The 26,364-nt window shown below is 39.6% G+C and overlaps 1 protein-coding gene across 3 annotated transcripts in view; it reads right to left on the reverse strand.

Moving 5' to 3' along the window:
• The window catches only part of IGSF22 (immunoglobulin superfamily member 22), a 60,052-nt gene extending 39,182 nt beyond the window's left edge, over nucleotides 1-20,870 (reverse strand). For all 3 annotated transcript variants that reach the window (XM_081312527.1, XM_081312526.1, XM_081312525.1), the window contains exons 1-13: nucleotides 20,739-20,870; nucleotides 19,584-19,720; nucleotides 17,212-17,311; nucleotides 16,665-16,704; nucleotides 15,107-15,278; nucleotides 11,000-11,113; nucleotides 9,238-9,400; nucleotides 8,398-8,670; nucleotides 6,005-6,289; nucleotides 5,477-5,601; nucleotides 5,120-5,261; nucleotides 2,566-2,862; nucleotides 699-1,001 (exon numbers count right to left, since the gene is read on the reverse strand). In XM_081312527.1, coding sequence (XP_081168653.1) covers nucleotides 699-1,001; nucleotides 2,566-2,862; nucleotides 5,120-5,261; nucleotides 5,477-5,601; nucleotides 6,005-6,289; nucleotides 8,398-8,670; nucleotides 9,238-9,400; nucleotides 11,000-11,113; nucleotides 15,107-15,278; nucleotides 16,665-16,704; nucleotides 17,212-17,311; nucleotides 19,584-19,720; nucleotides 20,739-20,865 — 2,278 coding nt within the window. In that variant the 5' untranslated portion in view covers nucleotides 20,866-20,870. The remainder of the gene's footprint in view (nucleotides 1-698; nucleotides 1,002-2,565; nucleotides 2,863-5,119; nucleotides 5,262-5,476; nucleotides 5,602-6,004; nucleotides 6,290-8,397; nucleotides 8,671-9,237; nucleotides 9,401-10,999; nucleotides 11,114-15,106; nucleotides 15,279-16,664; nucleotides 16,705-17,211; nucleotides 17,312-19,583; nucleotides 19,721-20,738) is intronic.
• Nucleotides 20,871-26,364: the final 5,494 nt, after the last annotated feature.

The following is a 26,364-nucleotide window of genomic DNA, read 5'->3' on the forward strand; positions in this document are numbered from 1 at the left end:
CCATACAGTATATCTGGGTAATTTGACATGTGTCACACTTAAAAAAAAAGATGGAGCTTTGATTACACTATCATGGCCACCATCCGTTTCTGAGCTTCTTCGGGATATCAACATTGAGAGGTAGATGAACTACTAGTAAGAGGAAACTTGCATTTTATTCTTGCTGTAGATGAAAAAATAAGTCAGAGTTTTATTTCTGACACAACAAAACAGAAGAAAAGTAAGAATAAGAACTGTAAGTAACTAGTTTCTGATCCAATATCCGCAAGACTGCGCATAGTAAATCTTGTTGTTGGGAATTTCAGCTTTTTCTGAAGTACATATTTTCAGGCTAATAGTACAAGGTGTAAGTGTAAAATTAAATGAAAAATACTTATGGACTGCAAACTTGCTGGAAAAGACAGTGGCATATTGCAAATTCCACTATAAATATGTTTAAGAGTTTCTAACGAATGGAAAAAAAAAATTCACTGAAAGGAAAAGCCTTCCAGCACATGACAAGTGTTCTTTCTCAAGAAATGTGGTGTTTAGATTTGAACTATTAAAGACAACTGTATACACTGAATCCCTTTTTGAGTATCCTCACCTGGCCTTAATCATAAATAAATGACCCCAATTAAAGTAAACTTTTGATGGACCTCAAATGCCATTATTCAGCCTTTAAGAATGGATTGGCTCAGCATCAAATGGATGCTTACCAATTGGATTCCCAGCAAAAACTTCATCTGTTTCTAGTGGTTCGCTTGCACCTTCAGAATTTACAGCCAGGATTCGGAACTGGTAGGCTTTCCCTTCTTCCACCTTATCCGTGGCAAACGTCGTATGCTTGCTTTCAATTTCCCCAACTTTGATCCAGGATTTTTTCCCAACTATTTTCCGTTCAATGATAAAATGAGTCACTTGCTTGCCCCCATTGTCTTTTGGGGCCTTCCATTTCATTTTGATACACTTCGCTGAGGTCTCCAAGAATTCCACTTTTCCTTGGGGTGGTTTCGGTTTGTCTGAAACACAAAGGTATCGGTGGTCATGAAATGAAATGATCATTGGAATAGCTTAGCCTAGTGTTCTGGAACTAAACTCCTTATTTGGTTACAGATCGGTTTTAAACTTTTGATTGCACATCAGCAAGTTCCTATTGTGGAGCATCAAAGAGCTTAATAGTATAAAATTGGGATAGAGCCTGTTCTTGAGCACTTGATCTCCTCCAGAATCTGCTGCTAATACTTGCTCTGAATTTAATATGCTAACATTCTCCTTCTAAAATTCATTTTACAGCATTAAGAAGTCATTGTGTTTTGGGCTTGGTCCTTTTCTATTTCTGGTTACTGTGCATTCATTCCAGTTTTCCTCAAACAATTGCACTCAAATGCGTTGTAATCGGTAACTATAATTCTCAGCCACTGCAGCCACACAGTCAGCATTACTTCCAAAAAGAATTGCATAGAATCACCTATTTCTTCCTTACATAGAGAGCACCTGAGCATTCTGGCAGGGGTATCTCCAGGCTTGATGGCAGAAGCAGTGCCCCTTTTATATTTATAATAGATTTTGGAATTGGGTAAGGCTAGTCTAAAAGGGATGTGGTGGCTCAGTGGGTTAGGACACTGAGCTTGTCGCTCAGATGGTCGGCAATTTGGCGGGTCGAATCCCGAGTGCCGCGTAACAGAGTGAGTGCCTGTTAATCATCCCAGCTTCTGCCAACCTAGCAGTTCGAAAGCACGTAAAAATGCAAGTAGAAAAATAGGGACCACTACGGTGGGAAGGTAACAGCGTTCCGTGCGCCTTTGGCGTCTAGTCATGCCGGCCACATGACCACGGAGACGTCCTTGGACAAGCGCTGGCTCTTCGGCTTTGAAACGGAGATGAGCACCGGCCCCTGGAGTTGGAAACGACTAGCACGCATGTGCGGGGGAACCTTTACCTTTACCTTTAAGGCTAGTCTAGGGAAAAGGAGGAATAGGAGTGACATGATAGTAGTGTTCCAATATTTGAGGGGCTGCCACAAAGAAGAGGGGTGGGTGGAGGTGTCAACCTATTTTCCAAAGCACCAGAAGGCAGGATAAGAAACAATGGATGGAAATTAAGCAAGGAGAGAAGCAACCTAGAACTAAGGAGAAATTTCCTAACAGTGAGAATAATTAACCAGTGGAAGAGCTTGCCTTTAGAAGTGGAGGCTTTTAAGAAGAGACTGGTCAGGCACTTGTCTGGAATGGTATAGGATCTCCTGCTTGAACAGGGGTTTGGACTACAAGACCTCCAAGGTCCCTTTCAACTCTATTATCCTGTTATATGTGCCTGTGACATCAAGGCTTGTACAAAAGGGATGGGTGTTCAATTCTGGCATCAGTTAACCTGCTAGTCTGCCTGTTTTGACCTCCACCCTATGTCACCTCGGAATCCTGAATTTAATTTTAGAATCACAGATCTATTTAAATATTTCCAAGATTGTGATAAGTTAGTAAATTAAAATATATTTTTTAAAAAAACCCAAACCCAGCACTTTTGATGGTTCACTACTACTTTATACATGAGGAAGGCTGCCCACAGTTATCACCCTAAACTTACCAATAACATTAAGGAATAATTGGGCAGTAGCTGATCCACAGTCACTTTTCAGTTTCAACATGATGCTTCCAGTGTCTTCTCTCACGCATTTTGTTATGGTGAGCATGGCCTGGTCATGGGATCTTTCCATGGTGACCTTCTCTTCTTCAGTCACCTCAATCCCATCTTTAAACCAGCTGACTTTGGGCAAAGGCTTGGCCTTGAACGGTATGTTAATGTAAGCTGTCTGTCCTGCTTTCACGGTCACTGGGTGGGCAACCAAAGCTTCCAGGAGGGAGGGGTCAATAAATGGTGGGTCTTAAGAGAAGAAAATTGGGGGAAAAATAGATCAGAAGGTGGCTATCAGGCTTTTGCAAACAGCCTCTTCACTGTTCAGTCTTCACCAGTGACAATGATAGACTTTGCAGTACAGGTAAAGGGCCCAAAATTTCAATTGCTAAGCAAGACAGTTCTTAAGGGAATTTTGCCACATTTTACGACCTTTCTTGCTGCAGTTGTTAAGTGAATCACTGCAGTTGTTAAGTTAGTAACATGGTTGTTAAGTGAATCCGGCTTCCCCATTGACTTGGATTGTCAGAAGGTCGCAAAGGATCATAAGTACACGCCCAGGTTCCAAGTGTTCAAAATTTGATCACATGATCATGTGTGTGTGTGTGTTTGTGTGTGTTTGTGTGTGTGTGCGCGTGTGCGCTGCAACCATCGTAACTATGAAAAAATGGTCATAAGTCACTTTTTTCAGTGCGGTTGTAATTTTGAACCATTGCTTAAACAAATGGTTGTGAGTCAAGAACTGCCTGTAATAGCATTCCTGAGTTAAAATTAAAATCTTTTGAGGAAAAAAAAATTATAATAGATACAAAAGTGAGGTCTGAGTGGTTTCAACTGCTTTATACTTCACATGCAGTCTATCAAATGAGTCGTGGAAGTCATTTCACTTACTAACATACCTTTTAATGTGACAAAAGAGCTATTTATTTATTGATGGAATTATACATTACATTAAGCATAATAGCTCTATTTGACTTTGGTGTTCTGTAATTTTAGAGGTTTTTCTTATTGTGGCTTTTCACCTAGCATATTGTGCAAACCCAACTGGTCTGATTTATTCAACAAAGAATGTTTAAAATATGGCTTAGTATGTTGTAGGACTCAATGTTGCATGATATAACATTCAAGCAGAAATTGTATGAATATCAACAATTAGGCATGGACTCAGCATCTCAGACAGAATTGTTCTTACTGCATTTCCCATTTTTAGAGTCTAAAACTTAGGTATTTAACAGTCAAATTATTTTCTATATTCCATACCATAATAACTGTACTTAGCAAAAACTTTCTGGTCAAGAATGTTTCATAAAAATCTGGCTGGCTGGCTCAGGAATTCTGGGAGTTGAAGTCCATGAGTCATAAAAGAGCCAAGGTTGCCTACCCCTGGTATAGAACATGCATTGGTAGCTCCGTTTGAGGCACGGTCTATTGTCAAGCTTTAGAATTTTAGTACTCACACTGCCATCTTCATTATCACTTGAATGCTTCAATGAATATATTTTAGCTGTTGGTTCACTTTTTGAGTGCCAGCTGATTGGCAAGTGACATGGGGAGATGGGGATTGAAGTGGCAAGTAGCCTGGGGTCTGGCCATCTGAATGGTGGTGGAATGAGACAGAGAGCAGTTTCTACCCTGTAGACCAGGGGTCTTCAAACTTGGCCCTTTTATGACTTGTGGACTTCAACCCCCAGAATTCCTCAGCCAGGCATGCTGGCTGATGAATTCTGGGAGTTGAAGTCCACAAGTCCTAAAAGGGCCAAGTTTGAAGACCCCTGCTGTAGACTGACCGTAAATACAGTGAAGCCATGCAGGATCATTTGGTGGACTTCTCGGCAACACCAGTGATCCATGGACCACAGTTTGAAAAATGTTCTTCAAAATGGTCAGTTCCCAGATTAGTGCAGTACAAGCCATCCAAAATTCATACAGTATATGCACCTTCTAATTAGGGATTACTGCTTTTGTAAAATGCTTAGATTTTTATTTTTTGACCTGGGCAACACAAAAAAATTTGTAATAGACAAACAATCTATAATATACTATATGTGTTAAGAAAAGATAAAGAAGATGTTTGGAAAACATGAAAAGTTTATGAATGGAAGTCAAAGTTGTCTAAACCCACTTCTGAATAAGAATTCCACAAATAGGGCCAATTGATTTCACAGTAAAATTTCACACAGTGTGGAGTTTCTGTTGATCTGGTTCATGCATAATGATAACCCAAGACTTTTTTATTCATGGTCTATTGAATAGACCATAGGTGCCTGGCTTCACACTACAGGCTAAGCAAAACACATACTACTCAGGACACATGAATACAATTTTGCATTATTCTGCATCAAACAGCATTTTGGTAACTACACCGACCCAGGTGGATATCTACCATGCTTTTGTAATGGAAGCCCAAGAAGACATGGAGAAATAAGTGGCTAGAGAAAAGGACTAGCAGAATTCCAGAGTAAAACCAGAATTACTGTACAACCCCAGAGCAGCAAGAATCCCGTACCTGCAATGCTGACGGTGGCCTCACTTTCTGCCCCTTTTGCTCTGAAAGTATACTTCCCTTCATATTCCTCGCCCATCTTGTCAATGATCAATTTGTGCACAGCTCCTTGCTTGACAATCTGGATTCCTCTCATATCTGTGATCTGCAGAAAGATGTTTTTTTTTTAAAAAAAATACATGTCTCAAAATCTAATCAGAAACAGGTACCTCTGAATGACTATTAGGCTCAGGTCTCCGTGGGACATATATTCAAGCATCCTAATTTAACATGATGCCCATTATTCCATAAGAGTCCTCAGTTGAGCCCTGAGATATGAATATTACGATTCTAGGAAGCTCAGGTTTCTTCACCACTTACCTCTTTGCCATCCTTCAGCCACACACCTTCCACTCTCTCATCATTCAGGACAACACAGAGCTCTGCTGGGTCTCCTGTAGCTGCTTGGACATCTGATAAACCACTCTTGACTGTAGCAAATCTTTCTGAGGATTGGAGAAGGAGAGAAATTAGAAGGCCAAACATGCATTTAAGAATGAGATAAGCTAAGCTAGTGCAAATTAATTGAGAGAAAGCTATTGGACCTGGTGTGTCTCCATACCACTTCCGGTATGTCAGGCAGCAGTCTTCCAGGATGTTAGAGTGCAGTGAAGTATTTAAAAGCATTGAGCCCAGAGTTAAATCAAGGTGTTGAATTTTTTTTATGCAGAAAAGAACATGGATATAGCTGGACATTCCTGAATCAACTGGAGTCATCTGTGACTTGAGACTGAAAGTTGCCCACTGCCACATCAACTTTCTTGTCATTCTCTTCCACTCAGAACTTATTACTCATAAAGAAAGGCTGCTAACAAAGCACACAGCATCCTCTCAAGCTAGACCTCTTACCTTCCACAGTTACATTGCAATTGCTGTAGTATTCTGTAGGGTCACTTTCTTGCGTGGCAATTACCATATATTCTCCTGAGTCACTCAGTTCAGCATCATCTATGATCAATTCTGCCATCTTTCCTTCACGGTTCATAGTATATTTGGAGGATCGTTCAATCACCTTCCCATTCTTCATCCATTTCAGCTTTACCTCTTTACTAGTCAGCTCACATTCCAGGCAAGCTTTGCTTTTCTCCTTGACTCGGACGTTCTTCAGGTTTCTGACAAACTTAATTGGTGTCCCTTAAGGGAGAGAAGACAGAAGATGGTTGTGTATGGTTCAGTGCTACGCAAATCATCTATGGGAATTGAGATTGGTAGCTACAAGCGGCATGCTGATGTGCAGCAAAGTAAGCAATGGAAAGGTGCCCAAGGGTTGGAAATGGGGAAGCAATTTATGAAAATGTGCAATCTTAAAATAGACTTATTGCCCGTAAATACTATTGCTTTCTCTAAAAAAATCAAAAGCATACTTGTAATCTTTTATCTAGCCTTAGGGTATCTCCATATTCGTTCAGAAAACACGGGCGGTTTTTGTAGCAAAAAGAATATACAAATATCTCTGAATGCCACAGTAGCTAATACGGTCTCCCTAACTGTACTCTATATTTGTGGCTGTATGCGTCTGTCTAAAATTTTTGTGTGTGCTGCGGGAAACAATAGTGCAAATGTAGCAATCATGCTTAAGAATTAAAATGTGTAGCTACTCTTTAGAACAAGCTTTAGAACATTTAGAACATTCTGGCACTAGAATCCTGAGCATACATTTGCTTAGGATTGCTGCTAGACTCTCTTTGAAAACTTTAGTGCAGGGGTCTTCAAACCTGGCCCTTTTATGACTTGTGGACTTAAACTCCCAGAATTCCTCAGCCAGTGTGCCTGGCTGAGGAATTCTGGGAGTTGAAGTCCACAAGTCACAAAAGGGCCAAGTTTGAAAACTCCTGCTCTAGCGGAAAGCAATAAAACATGTTATCGCTAGATGGCACAGTTGGTTGGATCCACATGAATTAGCAGTTTGGAACAGGACAGTGTTTCAGATGGAGTTGAATCCTAAACGACAGTCTCATTAGAAAGAAATTATCATACATCCAAGTCACTCCAGTTAGGGTGTCCAATTGAGATCTTCTCATAAGGTTCCCTCTGAACTGAGAACAAGCCTGTCAACTACTAAATCCCCTCCCTCCCTTCTCTAGTTTTTGGTGACTGTGGATGGATGGAAACTAATCAAGGAGAGAAGCAACCTAGAACTAAGGAGAAATTTCCTGACAGTTAGAACAATTAACCAGTGGAACAACCTGCCTCCAGAAGCTGTGAATGCTTCAACACTGGAAGTTTTTAACAAGAGACTGGACAACCATTTGTCTGAAATGGTATCAGGTTTCCTGCCAGAGCAGGAGGTTGGACTATAGATGACCTCCAACTCTGTTATTCTATTTCAGGCATGTCAAACTCGTTATGTCACATGACGTCATGCGACATGTCGAGACTTTTTCCCCATTGCCGGCAATGGGGTGGCTGCAGTTTTGGTGTGATGCATCTGGCCTGTGGGCCAGCAGTTTGACTATTCTATTCTATTCTATTCTATTCTATTCTATTCTATTCTATTCTATTCTATTCTATTCTATTCTATTCTATTCTATTCTATTCTATTCTATTCTATTCTAAAGTGTTCTCCAATGATAATCTTTTTCTCTGAACTCCATATTCCCCCTTATTATGTGGAGCTATGGAAAATGAAACCTTGTTGAAAAACAGATCATCTCAAAATCAGTCTTTTGATGGATGCTGCATTTTACTGCGTTAAAATGGAGAGTCATCAGGCGAAAAGCAATTTTATTGCCCATTGAAGTTCATAAAATATGGTTTACACAAATTATCTTATCTTCCCGTTTCCCATCGTGCTTTTGTTTCTCTGTTATGCCTTATCTCTGAATACACTGTATTACTCAACAAATTCTTCTAGATATTCCATTCTTATTGTCATGTGACTTAATTAGTAATACAGATAGTCCTCAACTTACGACCACAATTGAGCCCAAAATTTCTACTGCTAAGTGAAACATTTGTGATCCCTGTTTTGCTCTTTCTTGCCACTTTTGTTAAGTGAATCACTGCAGTTTTAAAATTAGTAACAAAGATTAATCTGCTATTTAAAATTAAAGATTCATCTGTTAATTAGTTCCAAACTTGAGGTAAAAATAGGAACAAGTGAGTTATCAGAAAAAGAAGACAAAGTATCCTCTTTTTACTTTCAGTTCAGTACTAAATAGCATCCCTTTAATATAAGTAAAGCATCAGTTGCTTGCCTGAAACTCAGGCAATAGGAAATAGTTAATCCCAGTGTCTCTTACTCTGAATGAAAAGCTCCGTTTCTGTCAACAGGCCTCCAGTTTCAAAGCTGACCTTTCCCATGTCACTCGGGCGGACATCTTTAATTTTCAGAGTGTGAGTCAAGCCATCTTCAGAGGTGATGATCTCATACTTGTCATCCCGCTTCAGCTCTTTTCCATTCAGTTTCCAAACAAAGTTGGAGATCTTTTTGGAAAGTCGGATCTCAAGCACAGCACTTTGCCTTTCGTTTACTTTCATGGGTTGCAGGTCTGTCAAAAACTGTAGGGGCTCGTCTGTCAAAAGAAGATAAAACTCACAATGAAGGCCATGCTGGCTCAGGAATTCTGGGAGTTGAAGTCCACGAGTCATAAAAGAGCCAAGGTTGCCTACCCCTGGTAGACTGTCAAAATTCAGAAGCTTGTGATGTTCGGTGTAACATGTTTCCTTTTTAAGAAAAAATATTAAACTCTCTAGTGGATTTGTTATGGCCCTGATGGCAAACCCCAGACTTTTCATGACCTTTCATCATCCTCATATTAAATTAGCCTTGGTGGAGCAGTGGGCTAATGCCTCCTTAAGTAACACCAGCTGCCTGCAATTAGTGCAGGTTCGCATCCCACCAGGCTCAAGGTTGATTCAGCCTTCCATCCTTCCGAGGTAGGTAAAATGAGGACCCAGATTGTTGGGGGCAATTAAGCTGACTTTGTAATAATGCCGCTTGGGGTGTGTGTGAAAGCCCTAATAAGCAGGCATATACATAGAATGAAGGCTACTGCTAAGTTTGTAAGTCGCCCTGAGTCTTCGGAGAAGGGCGGGATATAAATGGAATTTTTTTTAAAAAAGAAAGATATGAAACTTACCGATTACATGCAAATTTGCAGAGAGAACTTTATCACCTACAACAAAAGAATAGGCACCTATGTCACGTTCATTGACGTTAAAGATGTGGAGCAAAAACTTAGTGCCTATCTGTTTTGCGTCATATTTTCCTAAAGAATATTGAAGACGCAGGGGTTCTTGACCCTAGAAAGAAGAAAATGTGGTGTTTTTGAAAGGTTGAGTAAACACTTGGCAAACATTTGTTATTAAAACAAGAAAGAGGGCTTTGTAAGATAGCTATGTCTATCTCTATCATCTTTATTGTCTCTACCCCACCTGATTAATCATCTTCTTTTATGATTGGCACCCTCAAGTATCAAATAAATTCATAAATACTTGTTTGAGCTCTTATCAAGAATGTTCTGTCTTATTAAGGCAATGACAACTTTCAGGTAAAAATTGCACATTCAGTAACTGGCTCCAAAGTAAGTAAAATTCAAATTTCCAAATAGTGAACATTTATTTGAAAATTAATGCATGGATTCAGTTGGACATTTCATACAGCAATAATTACTTTAGAGGTATATCATAGCTAATACATTCTGCATAGCAGGTAAAATGAAAAAATAATGAAGCAAAATCCAGGGCACTTTCCTTTGAGCATGCATTACAAAAAGGCAATGAGGTGGTTCAGGGGTTAATGCTGGGCTTGTCGGTTGGAAAGCCGGCAGCCCAGGTTCAAGACCCAAGCGCCATGTGATGGGGTGAGCCCCCATCTTTGCCCCAGCTCCTGCCAACCTAGCAGTTCAAAAGCTTGTAAATGTGAGTAGATAAATAAGTACCAGCACTCCATGACACCATGCTGGACACATGACTACGGAAATGTCTTTGGACAGCACTTGGCTCAATGGCCTTGAAACTGAGATAAGCACTGCCCCCTACAGTCGACAATGACTGTTGTTAGCTGCAAAGTCGTGTCCGACCCATCGCGACCCTATGGACAACGTTCCTCCAGGCCTTCCTGTCCTCTACCATCTTCTGGAGCATTTACTGTAAGCTCACGCCTACTGCTTCAGTGACTCCATCCAGCCACCTCATTCTCTGTCGTCACCTTCTTCTATTGCCCTCAATCTTTCCTAGCATTAGGCTCTTCTCCAGTGAGTCCTTCCTTCTCATTAGGTGGCCAAAGTATTTGAGTTTCAGCTTCAGGATCTGGCCTTCTAAAGAGCAGTCAGGGTTGATCTCCTCTAGGACTGACCGGTATGATCGCCTTGCAGTCCAAGGGATTCGCAGGAGTCTTTTCCAGCACCTCAGTTCAAAGGCCTCAATTCTTTGGCGCTCAGCCTTTTTTATGGTCCAACTTTCACTGCCATACATTGCAACTGGGAAGACCATGACTATACACACTTTTGTTGACAGGGTGACAATGACTAGCGGAGTAAAATCTGCAGGGACTCCTTTATCTTATGTATTACAGTACAACTAATCCTTCCGCCCTGCCCCATCTTTTCATAGAATATAATTTTTTTCTGCTCCTGACTTTAACTGCCTTGCAGAACTATTTTCTCATCAAGGTGGCTTGGGATAAGGCTTTCCGACCTGCAGTAATTGTGAAAGTGTATGTGTGATTGATGGAATATTGTGCTACTTGTCAACAATGGTACTTCTAACCCACAATCAAGCACCAGATTCAGCTCTCAGAATGGAAGAGATTGCTCATCTTGCTGTAGACAAAACCTACAGAGCCCTTTGCTCTCAGCCACCAACTTTCATTTCAGCTACAATAGAGGAAAATACAGTTACTTTTAGCCACATCATCTTCATATTGGCATCCCTGAGTTCCAGAATACAATCAAATATCGCTGTAGAGTCCACTTTAGCAGAAACATCTTCTAAGGGTTTTAGAATCTTTATAGCCTGAAACATAAAAAGAGATAAATCTTTAGCTATTTTTTATATTTATTTTTAATCTTATTCATTGTTCCATTTACTTACTGCAACTTGTGCAATACTCATGTTGGATATATGGATTTGATTATAAGTCTCTTGATCCTGTGACCCAATATTTTTCTTTTAATCTATTTCCAATACTACTTCTAATGCTGCTGCATTGTTAAGCCTCTGGCCACAAAAGGAACAGTGGAATTTACTCTGTGTTTGTGTGTTTGTATTTTGTTGTGTATATAACAGAGAATCAGTAGCTAGTAATCTTTCAGCATCTTCAAGCCAACAAATATATTCTGGCAGAACTTTCATACATATCTTTTGTATTGTGGCACTATTTGTTGTGTATCAAACTCTTTGGACTGTTTTTGGAGTATCAAATTCCAAATCAAATTTCCTTTATATCACATAAGAGCCCTGGTGGCACAGTGGTTAGAATGCAGTACTGCAGGCTACTTCTGCTGACTGCCAGCTGCCAGCAGTTTGGCAGTTCGATTCGCATCAGCTCAAATTGACTTAGCCTTCCATCCTTCTGGTAAAATGAGATTGTTGGGGGCAATATGCTGACTCTGTAAACCGCTTAGAGAGGGCTGTAAAGCACTGTGAAGCAGTATATAAGTCTAAGTGCTATTGCTATTGCTACTTGATTATTTTGATAACTTAATTATAGCATTGCTATTTTACTTGCATCTCTGTTGGTGGGTTTTTATTTTTGTTATATAAAGTTGGTCTTTGACCAAAATAAAGCTTTATTTACTTGTTTTATTTTAGTAACAATGTTAATGATGCCATTATAGAAACTTGGTGGGATGAAACCAACAAATGGAACACACAGCTACATGGATTTAAATTATTTAAAAGAAACAGACCAAATAAAAGAGGAGGTGGAGTTGCTCTCTGTATAAGAAATAGACAATGATGAAAACTGTCTCGAATGCATTTGGGTCAATATAAAAGCAGGGGGGAATGACATTGCCATAGGTGTATACTATAGGCCACCCAACCAAACAGAGAAAACAGATGAACTTTTTGTTAGTCAGCTAACTAAGGTATGTAGGAAGCACATCACAATAGTAATGGGAGACTTTAATTACCCTGACATCAACTGAGAGAAACTCTGCACCAAGTGGAAGATCAAACAGATTCCCAACAAAGATAACAGACAACTTTGTCTGCCAAAACGTAGAGAAGGGAACTAGGGGATTAGCCATATTGGATCTAATTCTCACTAACAGAGATGAAATGATAGAAGGTGTTGAAGCCACAGGAACCTTTTGGGGGAGTGATCATGCAATATTGGAATTCAACATTATGCAAGCACAAGCAATAGAACACAGTCAAACTAGAATCTTGGACTTTAAGAGAGCTAATTTCAATAAACTTAGAGAGAGCTTGGGAAGGATTCCATGGATGAGAATCCTCAAGGGGAAAACAACTCAAGAAGCTTGGGAAATTTTGTAAAGTGAGATTATAAAAGCGCAGTCTAGCACAATACCAACGAAGAAGAAAAATAACAGCTCTCAAAAAAATCCAGCATGGCTGCATAAAGAACTCTCTGATAAATTGAAAGACAAAAAGGACAAGAATAAAAAGTGGAAAGAGGGGCACATAACTAAGGCAGAATATCAGCAAATAGCCCGAGCCTGCAAAGATGAAGTGAGGAAAGCTAAGGCTCAAATGAACTAAGGCCTGCGACAAAAGTCAAAAATAACAAAAAAAGCTTCTTTCAACATGTAAAAAACAAGAAAAAAGTTAAGGAAATGATTGGTCCATTAGTGAGAGAAAGTGGCAAGAAGGTGACAAGCAACAGGGAGAAAGCAGAACGATTTAACTCATTTTTTGTATCCGTCTTTACACAAAGGGAAAAAACAGTCCAACCTATAAAAAACAGTACCGTAAAAAATAGATTAGAAACATGTTAAGATAGGCAAGAAAATGGTAAGAGAGCAGCTGTCCACCCTAGACGAGTTCAAATCACCAGGACCAGATGGATTACACCCCAAGGTTCTGAAGGAACTGGCAGACGTGATCTCAGAACCACTTAACTATATCTTTCAAAGATCCTGGAACACTGGGGAACTACCAGAGGATTGGAAAAGAGCTGATGTAGTTCCCATCTTCAAAAAAGGAAAAAAAATGGATCCAAGGAATTACAGATCTATCAGCCTGACCTCAAAACCTGGGAAGATTCTGGAAAAGATAATCAAGCAACGAATCAGCAGACACCTAGAGGCAAACAAAGTCATTACCAAAAGCCAACATGGATTTGTCAAAAACAGATCATGCCAGACAAATCTTATTGCATTCTTTGACCAAGTGACAAAATTAGTGGACCAGGGGAATGCTGTGGATATAATTTACTTGGACGTCAGTAAGGACTTCATTTGATACAAGTAGACCACAACCTACTACTTGATAAGATAGAAAAATGTGGGTTAGGCAGCATCACCACCAGATGGATTTGTAGCTGGCTGACCGGCTGTACTCAGCGTGTGGTCCTCAATGGAACTACATCTACATGGAGGGAAGAGCTCCGTTCTGGGCCCAGTGCTCTTCAACATCTTCATCAATGATTTGGATGAGGAGATAGATAAGGAACCCATCAAATTTGCAGATGACACCAAGCTGGCAGGAATAGCCAACACTCTTAAGATACAGAAGGATCTTGACAGACTTGAACATTGGGTGCTATCTAACAAAATGAAATTCAATGGTGAAAAAAGTAAGATTCTACATTTAGGCAAGAAAAACCAAATGCACAGGTATAGTATAGGTGGTACCCTGCTCAATAGTAATAATTGTGAGAGGGATCTCAGAATTGTAGTGGACAATCACTTAAATATGAGCCAGCAGTGTGCTGCAGCTGCCAAAAAAGCCAACACAGTGCTAGGCTGCATTAACAGAGGGATAGAATCAAGATCACATTAAGTGTTAATACCACTTTACAATGCCTTGGTAAGGCCACACTTGGAATTGTGCTTCCAGTTTTGGTCACCACGATGTGAAAAAGATGTTGAGACTCTAGAAAGAGTACAGAGAAGAGCAACAAAGAAGATTAGGGGACTGGAGGATAAAATATATAAGGAACGGTTGCTGGAATTGGGTATGTCTATTTTAATGAAGAGAAGGACGAGGGGTGACATGATAGCAGTGTTCCAACATTTCAGAGGTTGCCACAAAGAAGAGGGTGTTAAGCTATTCTCCAAACCACCGAAGGTAGGACACGAAGCAACGGATGGAAAATAACCAAAAAGAGAAGCAACCTAGAACTAAGAAGAAATTTCCTGACAGTTAGAACAATTAATCAGTGGAACAACCTGCCTCCAGAAGCTGTGAATGCTCCAACACTGGAAGTTTTTAAGAAGAGACTGGACAGCCAATTGTCTGAAATGGTATAGGGTTTCCTGCCTGAGCAAAGGGTTGGACTAGATCAGGGGTGTCAAACTGCCGGTCTGCGGGCTGGATGCGTCATCTGGAAGCTGCACCCACCCATTGCCGGCAATGGCAAAACAGTCCCGATACATCTTGCGACATCATGTGACATCGCAAGTTTGACATGTTTGGATTACAGGGTCAGGGGTAAAAAATCATTTTCTCATAGCAGACAGACAGCATCTATTGTGTTTTGGGTTCTGGACCGCATGGCAAGGAAGAAACAGATGAGTATCGCATGACAGCTCTTTATTAGTGGTAGGCGCGTACTGAACAAAGGGGGTTACCTGGACCCCTTATATACCTAGCCAGGTATCACTCTGGCCAATCCATCCATCCAAATCTCCCACCAAAAATCCTTCAGCCAATCCAGCCACAGCACAGCGCCACCTGGTGGTACCTGCAGAGCTGCTGCTCCTACCCTATACATAACAGCATCTATATCCTTTAAAAAAAATATTGCCCAACATTTAAATTATGACACACATGTAAGGCAACTCAAGCATCCAAGGTCTGGATGGATCCATGACTGACCTCAACTTCTTTTTTCTTCATTTCCTTCAGCTTTTTAAGAAGTCCTCGAAAATCGGTGAAACCATATTCCATGCAGACCTTCTCAAAGTCTTTCTTAGGCACGGAGGAGAGAATCTCCAGCATTTCCTTTTCATCAACCACTTTTTTCTCCTTTTTTGTAGTGGGAAGCCCCCTACATGCAGACAGACAAGATCAATGAACTGGTCATAAAAACTACAGCTCTTTGAATTCTTATGTGGAACCCCTTCTTCTCCCTTGCCTCTGGTCAAAGTTACAATTACATCTTTAACTATAGGAGGAGAGAATGGAAAGCCATTAATAATTTCATCAAGAACTTTGACCCCAAACATCTACCAAATTACAGTATTATTCTCTCATTATTTTGATGCTACCTATTAAAATATCATGAAAAGCCTCTTGAGGCAACCTGGTTCGTGAAATTTAGTGAAAAGCTCTTATGTATTACCCAGATCAGCACTTGGCTAATCTCAAAAAACATAGCCTGGTAGGATGGGTTAGTTCCTGAATGGAATTACTAGGACATCCCAGGGCTATAGATGACATGAGAAGTCCTTTTCCAGCACAAGAAGGCTCTTCCTGCCATTTTAAACAATTCTAATCAGTTTTCTCTTCCCTGATTATATTTAGAACCGCATAAAATGGTTCCTTGAGACAGTAAGAATGGACCCCACTGGACTAAACTGGGCAAAAGAAGCCTTGTCTGCCCCAGTACTCTGACTTTAGAAACTGTCTGAGAGAAATTCAGTTGGCTCCCAACAGTCTTTTCAAGACTTAGTTGGTTACCCAGGCAATCCAAGTTGAGTTGATTACCTTTGCTTTCATTTTTACCATAGAGTTGGGGTATTGTTTGTTTGTTTATTAGGTACTCCTGCAGTTTTCTTGGTAGGATCTTGGAAGTGGTTTTCATCTTGCCTGCTTCCGAGGGCTGAGAGAAGTGACAAGCCTATTGGGTTTCCAGCCAGCTGCCTTAACCAATACACCAAACTGTGTTTCTTTCCCTTAGTTACCTCTTCATTTTATATATGTTTTACTACAGTATTTACTATTTAGGATGAAAAAAGGAGGCTCAATATATAATAAGCTTTTTGGGAACAGCTCAACTTTGCCCATCTCTCTGGGACCCAGGGGATTGTAGTATCCCAGGGGATTGATGTTTTTGCTCTCCAGAGAACTAAGGAAAATCCCTTCTGAGATGCTTTCTCTACTCCCATTCCTTCTGTGGGCTGAGATATCTCTTCTCTTACTGTTGTCTTGGCTGTCAGTCTCCCAAGGTTATTCTCAATCCCATTACATCTGGGCAAATGGGGAAATTGGTGCAAACTGATAGGGTTTTTTTCAGGAGACATAAGGAATTATGTTGGATGCTACAAATCTGGATGTTCAGGTTTGGTAAGTAGCTGAATATAGGAAAGAGAAAGAAAGCCAGATGGCCTCAACCTTATCTGCTTTCCCCCCATTGGGACTGAAGACTTTTCTGTGATCCTGTCGGATATGACTGTTTTGTTTGGCTAAAGGTAAGAGACGGAAAGCATCTCACCTTTTTTTCAGCATTTTTTTTAAATCCATCTTTTCTTGGCCTTTAAGAAAATCATGAAAAAAGAGAAAGAGATTAGTCCAGGCAGCCAAAAGTATAAGACAGGGTTTCTCAATCTTACCAACTTTAACACATGTGGACCTCAACTCCCAGAATTTCCCAGCCAGCATGCTGAATGAATGATGCTAGCTGGGGAATTCTGGTAGTTGAAGTCTACACATCTTAGAGTTGCCAAGGTGTAAGGGAAGCAAAATGTAGATGCTTTGGATAGCTCATGGCGGTCTTTCATTACCCAACACCTCCCAGATACTTTGGGATTGCTACCTCCAGAATTTTCAGCCAGCATAATTGAAGGGAGTATCAATTCCAACACATCTAGAATTGGTTAAGTTGGAGAGAGAGGAGTTGTTGCATAATTATGGGTTAGAGATCCAGAAGCATCTAGATTCCTTTACTGAAAGAAAAGCTACAGGGATTGAAAATGGGATATTATTTTTGAAAATGGGATATTATTTTTCTTTCCAGCTCTGAATTTGTGTTTCTTGTTTACCTTCAGTTATAACCAGGGACACTGTATAGATAATATCAGCATGCTTGTTGGAAACCACACACTTATAAAGATCAGCATCAGCACTTGTGAGATTTTTTATCTGCAATGAAAAAGCAACACAGATTACAGTAAAATGAAAGTACCCTTAATCAGTGCTTTTTTTTTTGTCATAGAACGCACAGGAACGGAGTTCCAGCACCTTTTAAAGGTAGTTTTTGAAAATTTGATGTTTGGTCCACGTGGACTTGAATTGCCCTGTCAAGCGTAGCAGGTTGGCAGTAAAATCATTAAAGCGGTGTATGCGGGATGCTTGTGTGTTGAGTCTGATGCATGCATACTTCATTTGCGGTGGTTGTGATGGTGCTGCTTGACTTGTGGCACTGCTCGGCTTGTGCTTGGTTGTGTGGTTGCGTGCTGAGTGCTTACTGCAGGCAGTGACTGTTATGTTTCGTTACACACAACTGATCAACAAGATGTGAGTTCCGGCACCTTTTTTCTTACAAAAAAGCACTGCCCTTAATGTTCTGGAGGTCAAATGGGGCATAGTCTGTAGCACTTACAGCAGGGATCCTCAACCTTGGCAACTTTAAGACTTGTGGACTTCAATTCCCAGAATTCCTCAGCCAGCAAATTCTGGGAATTGAAGTCCACAAGTCTTAAAGTTGCCAAGGTTGAGGACCCCTGACTTAGAGAGTGAACATATTTCAATTCAACAAAGGAGAATTTAAAGAAAGTTTTAACAAGATGATAGAAAGAAGGCTTTTTTTCCTGTGTAGAAAACAGAAGTGAACATGCAAGAATGTTTTGTAAGACCACATCTGAAGTTATAGAGACAAAGGCAACTAGAGGAACCTTAATTAGGAAAATGGGATGAAGTTCACAATTGGACTTCTATCCTTTATCCATACTTTGTTTCATTAAAAATATTTGGGCATTTGCTGTGTGGATTTTTTTTTCTCTGACCTAGAGAGAAAGAGAGCTGAACAAAGGCAATTCTGAAGAAAAGCTACAGAGTAAAGATTTCAATCTTGAGAAGAAAGAGCAAGAGAATATTGGAATAGACTGTACAAGGGAGAATATAGTGTTTGATCCAAAATGTTGCAGAATTTGTAAAAATAAAACCAGAAATGAAATAAAAGATGAGGACTCTAAAGCAGTGTTTTGAAACTTAATAACTTTAAGATGTGTGGACTTCAACTCCCAAAATTCCACAGCAAGCAAGAAGTCTACACATCTTAAAGCTGTCCGTTCAAATTGGGCAGTTATAATAAATTTAAATAATAAATAAATAATATTAAATGGAATGTTTATCTTTAAATAAAGTGTTCCATTTAATATGACATGACTTTCTATATCCCAAGTGGGTTTTTTCATATTTAGTGTATGCAGTACCCAAGGTTCACTAAAATGTTCTTATTTTGCATTAACAGAGGGATAAAATCAAGATCACGTGAAGTGTTAATACCACTTTACAATGCCTTGGTAAGGCCACACTTGGAATACTGCATCCAGTTTTGGTCGCCACAATGTGAAAAAGATGTCAAGACTCTAGAAAGAGTACAGAGAAGAGCAACAAAGATGATTAGGGGACTGGAGGCTGAAACATATAAGGAACGGTTGCTGGAATTGGGTATGTCTAGTTTAATGAAGAGAAGGACGAGGGGTGACACGATAGCAGTGTTCCAACATTTCATTATATTAATTGTTCTAAAAGTCAGGAAGTTTCTCCTTGGTTCTAGGATGCTTCTCTCCTTGACTAGTTTCCATCCATTGCTTCTTGTCCTGCTTTCAGGTGCTTTGGAAAATAGCTTGACTCCCTCTTCTTTGTGGTAGCCCCTGAGATATTGGACAGCCATTTGTCTGAAATGGTATAGGGTTTCCTGCCTGAGCAGGCAGTTGGACTAGATGACCTCCAAGGTCCCTTCCATCATCATCATCATCATCATCAAACTTTTATTCATAAAACATGAAACACAGTCAACTGAACACTCAAATTGACTGGCACTAATGGTTGACACGGGTTGCTGCCAGCATCCTAGGTATCAACCAGGTATCTCCTTAAAATGTAAGATGTTCTGAGTAACGCAGTTTTTTGTACAGTAGCTTTGCTGGAGTTATTGCAGGAAGCTGCAATTTCTTGTTGTATTTTGCAAAGTTTATGGACATAATTCCCAGTGCCCCGATGACAATGGGTATCAGTGTTACACGTTTCATCCATAAGTTGTTGTTGTTGTTGTTATATTTTCTATATAATGCTAATGAACACTGCAGTGTTGAAGATCACTCTTGGAAATTAAAAAAAAGTGTTATTTTGCAAGGCAGAGAAAGAAGCAAAAGAGAGGAGCAACTTTTAAAAAGCCACACATTTTTACCTTGAGGACGTACTCTTTATTGATGCTGTCGAAAAATACCTTTGATCCCTCTCTGAGTGGCACCCCACTTTCTCTTTTCCATGTAACACTGGGCTTGGGGTTACCCATCACTTTGGCTCGGAATGTAGCTTTATCTCCTGTTGGCAAGCAACACAGAATGAGAATGGAACAACAAATGACTTTGAATGTACCAGATTTACACAACTGGGGGCAATCTGCAGGCTGCTTCAACATGCGATGCTCCCGCCCTCTTTCTTTAACAACTAAGTGGGATCAACAAGAGAGGTTAGATGCTGCAACAGACTGATTTGTCTGTTTTTTCAACAGGTGGTCCTCAACTTACAACACTAACTGTTTGAAGTTACAACACCACTGAAAAAAGTGACTTATGACCAGTGGTGGGATTCAAATATGTGAACAACCAGTTCTCTGTGTGGATGCCACTTCCAGAAGTCCATTCTGAGCCTGGGCAATAAAAAATTAGCTACCGGTTCTGCCGAAGTGATGCGAACCAGCTGAATCCCTCCACTGCTTATGACCATTTTTTACATTTATGACCAATGCACTTGACCCATGGTCAAGTGATCAAAATTCAGATGTTGGCAACTGACTCATATTTATAACGGTCGCAGTGTCTCCTTTCAGTTGGATAAGATATAACTGGAATGTATACAATCACTTGGTTTGTGTTTGTATGTTCTTTTAATTTGTGAAGCTGTCCAGAGTTGCTTAGAAGATGGGCGGCCTAAAAACTCAACCAACCAACCAACCTATTTAGTATTCTCTACTGGAAAAATACTTTGTTGTGTTTTTTCATATGACCAGCTCCAGCTTTTCATACAGAGAAGTTTGGAATATTCAAGTCGAGCCTACATCAAAAAGTTACCATGTGGAATGCTTCTGCCTGGGTGACTTCATTCCAATGCCTTCCGCCCCAATTTTCTGTCCATTAACATTAACATTCACATCCAAATTCAGCTTTAGGAGAGTTTCTGTGGTGGTGACGAAGAGATTAATGCTGGAAATCTTGGTATTCTACTTAAGAAAAAGGCTACTTATCCTTTCTTCTTGAACATAAATGTGGCAGTTGTTGTCTAATACATCTGCAAATATTACATTGAGGAAGGTTAATATGGAGGGTGAATGAGAAGTTACCTTCATGAACTGTCAGTGGCTGAGGCTTCTCTGTTAATTCAGGAATGCTCTCTCCTGCCGGGATCTCCACAGAATGAGAAACCATGCTGAAGGACTCTACAGAAGAAGAGGATTTCGTGGAAACCATTTCCTCTGCAGATAAAAGCAGGCATGTGTCATACAAAATAACTTTTTTTTTTAATTAATCGGTTTGAAAATTAGGTCTGCAAATATCTGCAGAAAACAATAGGTAGGGGGGAAAAAAGGCTCAGGGTTTCGTTTCCCCCCCCCAGCAGTGGATGGCTAAATATTGAAACACTAAAAGAAATATGTGCATCATGATTTCAGTAAATTTTAGAACAGATCTCACAGTTCAATATTCACCACAAATTCTGTTTAAAAGTGGAAAAGGATCCCAGCTTCCCCGGTCCCTTTCTTTTGAAGGTGTCATTATGTCATTCTTCATTTTCCCATGGCCTTCATCAAAGAACAAATAAGAGGGCAAAATTTATCTATTGGATTTATTTGCTGTTGATATAAATATGACCCTCTCTGATGCTTCACGTACTCCCAGCTTATGAAAAACAAGATCAAAAATTTGCTTGAGTCTGTGCTTAATAATCATTTTTTTTTTAAAAAAATATATCATTTATATTCAACTTCAGTCTCATACAGTAAGTAAACAATTATATCAAATATTTTACAAGTTGCTTTTGAATACAAAAATCTTTAACTATCCAGAGTAATATATCCAAGAGCTATTCAGTAATATTTTATTATTATAATATTATTTATTTATTTATTTATTATTGGGATTTATATGCCGCCCTATCTCCCGAAGGACTCAGGGCGGCTAACAACAATAACATACAATAATACAGAAGTTAAAAGAAAATTAAATTAATGGCCCTGTAGAATAAATTAAAATTAAAATTAAAATAAGTTAAAAATTAAAGTTAAAAATTAAAAACATAATTAAAATCCCTGTCAGTCCAGGTCAGCCTGGTGGAAAAGGAGTGTTTTCAGGCCGCGGCGAAAGGACTGGAGATCTGGGGCCATCCGAAGCTCAGGGGGGAGCTGGTTCCATAGGGCTGGCGCTCCCACAGAGAAGGCCCTCCCCCTGGGGGTCGCCAGCCGACATTGTCTAGCCGACGGTACCCTGAGGAGGCCTTCTCTGTGTGAGCGCACTGGGCGATGGGAAGTCGTTCCCGGCAGCAGATGGTCCTGCAAGTATCCCGGGCCTAAGCCATGTAGGGCTTTAATGGTAAGTACCAGCACCTTAAATCTCACCCGGAGGATAACCGGTAACCAATGCAGCTCACGCAGGAGGGGTGTAATATGGGAGTATCAGGGTGCTAATAAGCTATTCAACAATAATTATAGCTCTGTAAAAAAATTATGTCTATATTAAAAAATTAAGAAAAGACATGAAAATATGGAACAATTCTTAACCAACTGAAAAAAGTGTTTTATTATTTTGTTTAAATCAAGTGACAATATACTAAAAAGCAATATTTCATGCTTCTCTCAAATTAAGATAGAATTGGGGAGCATACCTTGTTTATATAACCAAGTAGCTCAGTTAATACAGAGTATTTCTTTTATAACAACACAATACTTTATAATTTGGACCAAAACAACAATGAAAATATAAGATGTCATCACTTCTGTATGGTTAAATCATTTATAATTGCAAAATAAGAATGATGGAGATAGGTAATACACTAATGTTGAAAAATTTCTTTATAGAACCTAAAGCTATAATATCAAAAATACATCAGACCTTATTTGAAATAGGTTTTGATGGAACTAACAATTTCTACAGTGGCCTGAGGGATGCTTATAAACAACGCTATAGGAAATGTATCTTTTTACATCAGTGCCATCAATTCCAATAAAAATCTTGTATAAATCATATCAAGGTGCAGTAAATTGTTGGCAAGACTATAAACTGAAGGGAACATTTTTTTCATTTTGGGTAAGAATTCAGAATTTTAGCAGAAAGGTTTTTAATAAAAACCATACATAACTAAACAGAAGTTTAGTTAAGTTTTAGTTTAGTTTTGAATTTTCTCCAAAATTAAATTTACTGCATATATTTGAGGATTAGGGGAAAAAATTGCAAAATAAAAACGTATTAAATTTCTACCTTTAGCAGGTAAATCAGTTATAATTAGAAAATGGAAATATATAGGCAATGTTTCAGTAGATGGACAGTATAATAAGATGGGTCTACAGCATTGCTTGAGAAAATTACTGATAAAATCTATTGCTTGATAATGCAAATAAGCAAATCATTATTCTGCAAGCAATGGTGGAATGTCATTGTTTACATAAGAGATAAATATCTTTGCATTAGTTGCTGTCCAAATTATAGGAAAGTTAAAATATACTAGGATCAGTAGCTTTTTAGATTTAATTGCTACAATCGAAAACAAGAAAACAAATGCATACAAAAGATTGGGGAAAATGTGCCTTTCACCTATGTGATGTCATCTCCTCTTGCTATAAAGTAGATCATAAACTAAAAGAATTCCCTGCCCCTGTGACATAAGCCATCTGAGACCGGAGTGAACAGAAAGAGTAATCATGGATGTATGACCTCAGAGTCTGCACGAGAGAGGTTGATTTGGGACTAAGGCTAGATGGTAGAGGAAAGTGGGTGTAATCATATAAAGGAATTGACCTACAAAGACTCTGCTAGCTAGTGGATGGGGTAGGAGGCTCAGAAGAGACTCTCCCTTATATATTGGGGGTAAAGGAAATGGGGAGGAATTGTACTTTCAGATTTGCAAGATTCTTTTAATGTAACCTTACAATAAAGTAGAATTCCAGTAGCTGATCTGGTTGTGTTTCCTGTTTGGTCTACCTGTAAGGCTGATGGTTGATATCACATAAATGAGAGCCCAGAGTGTTGAGGGCAATATGCTGACATTGTAAACTGCCCAGAGAGTTCTGTAAAGCTCTATGGAGCAGTATATAAGTCTAAGTGCTATTGCTAACAGGGGCATCAAAGCAGCCTAGAAATACCAAAATAAAGAATATAAGACACCAAGAGACTTTCCATTGCCTTTGGGTGGCAGAATTAGAAAGGGCAATTGGCTTTTGCAATTGGCGATCTGCAATGCCAGTTTGTCAGGACTGCACTGTGAATAACAGACCATCACATTTGGGAAACATTCAATTTGGGAAGGCCAAGTTAAACATAATTGTGAATTACAGTTCCCGTATGCTAAGCCAAAGTACTGATTATAGTGATAATTGATGGGTGGGTGTGAAAAAGAGGTTTTACCCCCTTCTGGGGTTCTAGATACAACCAACCTGTCTACATTAGCTGACTTAGAATTAATTAATATAACTGTTCTTAGTTCCTTCTTTAAAAACATTTTTTGATATTCTGACCTTGTGAAGATAATCATCCAACTACTTGCCTTCTGTGATTTTGGTTGTCTGAGTCATATGCTCAACTGAACTGGAGGCAGAAACCTCAGAAGAGTAATGTTTCTGGACCTGAGTTTCCATCTGCAGGACTGCAGTTGCCATAATGATTCCTATAGTTTTACAGGTTACGGAATTTATAAGAGCTGTGGAAGGAAATAAAAAGTCATTTAAGTAATTTAATGTAAATATCTATTCTGTTTCGCTAGGTCACAATCTAAACCTATATTTCTCAGCCTCAGCAACATGATGGTGTGTGGACTTCAACTCTGCATTGGTTACCAGTTGTCTTCTGGGCGAGATTTAAGGTGCTGGTACTTACCTTTAAAGCCCTACATGGCTTAGGCCTGGGATACTTGCAGGACCGTCTGCTACCGGGGACGACTTCCCATCGCCCAGTGCGCTCACACAGAGAGGGCCTCCTCAGGGTGCCGTCGGCCAGACAATGTCAGCTGGCGACCCCCAGGGGGAGGGCCTTCTCTGTGGGAGCGCCAGCCCTTTGGAACCAACTTCCCCTTGAGCTTCGGATGGCCCCGGACCTCCGGACCTTTCGCCGCGACCTCAAAACTTTTCTCTTCCATCAGGCTGACCTGGATTGATGATGGGTTTTTAAATATGTTTTAATTTTTAACTGTAGTTAATTTATTTTGGGGCTGTTATTTAATTCTTTTTTAATTTTTGTATTGTTGTTTTTATTGTTGTAAGCCGCCCTGAGTCCTTCGGGAGATAGGGCGGCATATAAGTCCCAAAAATAAATAAATAAATAAACTCCCATAATTCCCCAGCCAACCATGCATATCCATACATCTTCAAGTGATCAAGGTTGAAAAACACTGGTCAAGGGAGATGAATCCCTAGCATCTGGAGGGCACCAGTGTTGGGAAGGATGGCTCAGTTTATCCCATATTTTTAGCCTGAGTGTTCCTCTGATGGATAACAAAAGAATAAAAACAATACTAATCAGTTAACAAAAGAATAGAGGCGAAAACAAGTCGTAATTCAAAATGCTACATATATGGAAGGGATGCATTTCTGAAACAGATTGGATTTCCCAGAATAAAGGGGGAAAGAAAAGATATGGCTTAATATGGATGTATAATTTTAGGAAATCCTGATGAACTTGTGAAATATCAGATGTCTAGAAATGGGCAAATGTGGTTGTCGTTGTTAGAAAAAAAAGATCCAAGGAACTATTCTCAAAAGCACCAGAGGGCAGGACAAGAAACAATGGTTGGAAATTGATCAAAAAGAGAAGCAACCTGGAATTAAGGAGAAACTTCCCAACAGTGAGAACAATTAACCAGTGGAACAGCTTGCCCTCAGAAATCATGGGCCCTCCATCACTGGACGTTTTTAAGAAGAGGTTAGACAGTCACTTGTCTGAAATGGTATAGGTTCTCTTGCTTGAGCAGGGGGCTGGACTAGAAGACCTCCAAGGTCCCTTCCAGCTCTGATTCTATTCTATTCTATTCTATTCTATTCTATTCTATTCTATTCTATTCTATTCTATTCTATTCTATTCCATTCCATTCCATTCCATTCCATTCCATTCCATTCCATTCCATTCCTACAGATCAATGCGCAGGGCATTAATACCTATAAAGGTTCTAGATGAAATCATAAAAGAAGCGGTGTAGAGAAATGGCTACATCCATAGGGTTATATAGGCCAGAATCTCAAATCTCTGCTTCTAGGACTTTCCATCAGGCGTCTACCTCCCACTTTGGGGCAACTGCTTGGAGATCTTGGTGCTACCACTTTCAGATGGTATATCTGGCATCTTCCCCCTCACCCAAGTATATCAGATAAATAAGGCTTTCACAACCTGTACTGCCTTTCTATTGATTAGAAGGCTAAAATGTAAAGAACTGAAATAACTTCAATAATACCATCTCCTGGGCTCATTCATAGTGAAATAATATGTGACCGCAGGCTTCAGCCCTTTCTTCCAATTCCACCGCGAATATACAAAATCAAATTATTATTACTTTTTAAATAATATTATTTTTAATTGTTATTTAAAAAGAAGAAAACAAATATAAGAGCTCTGAAAATTACAAAATAAGTTACAAATGGTCGCCTATAAACAAGCATTTTTAAACAAATTGAGATAGCCGCTCAACTCAGAGTGATCCAGGCAGCCTTACAAAATTAAAAATGCACATTACAATAACCATAGTTTCTCTCCCCTCCCCATCCCCCATGACAT

This window comes from Vipera berus (genome assembly GCF_964194415.1).
Source record: "Vipera berus genome assembly, chromosome: 1".
NCBI classification, from domain to species: Eukaryota; Metazoa; Chordata; class Lepidosauria; order Squamata; family Viperidae; genus Vipera; species Vipera berus.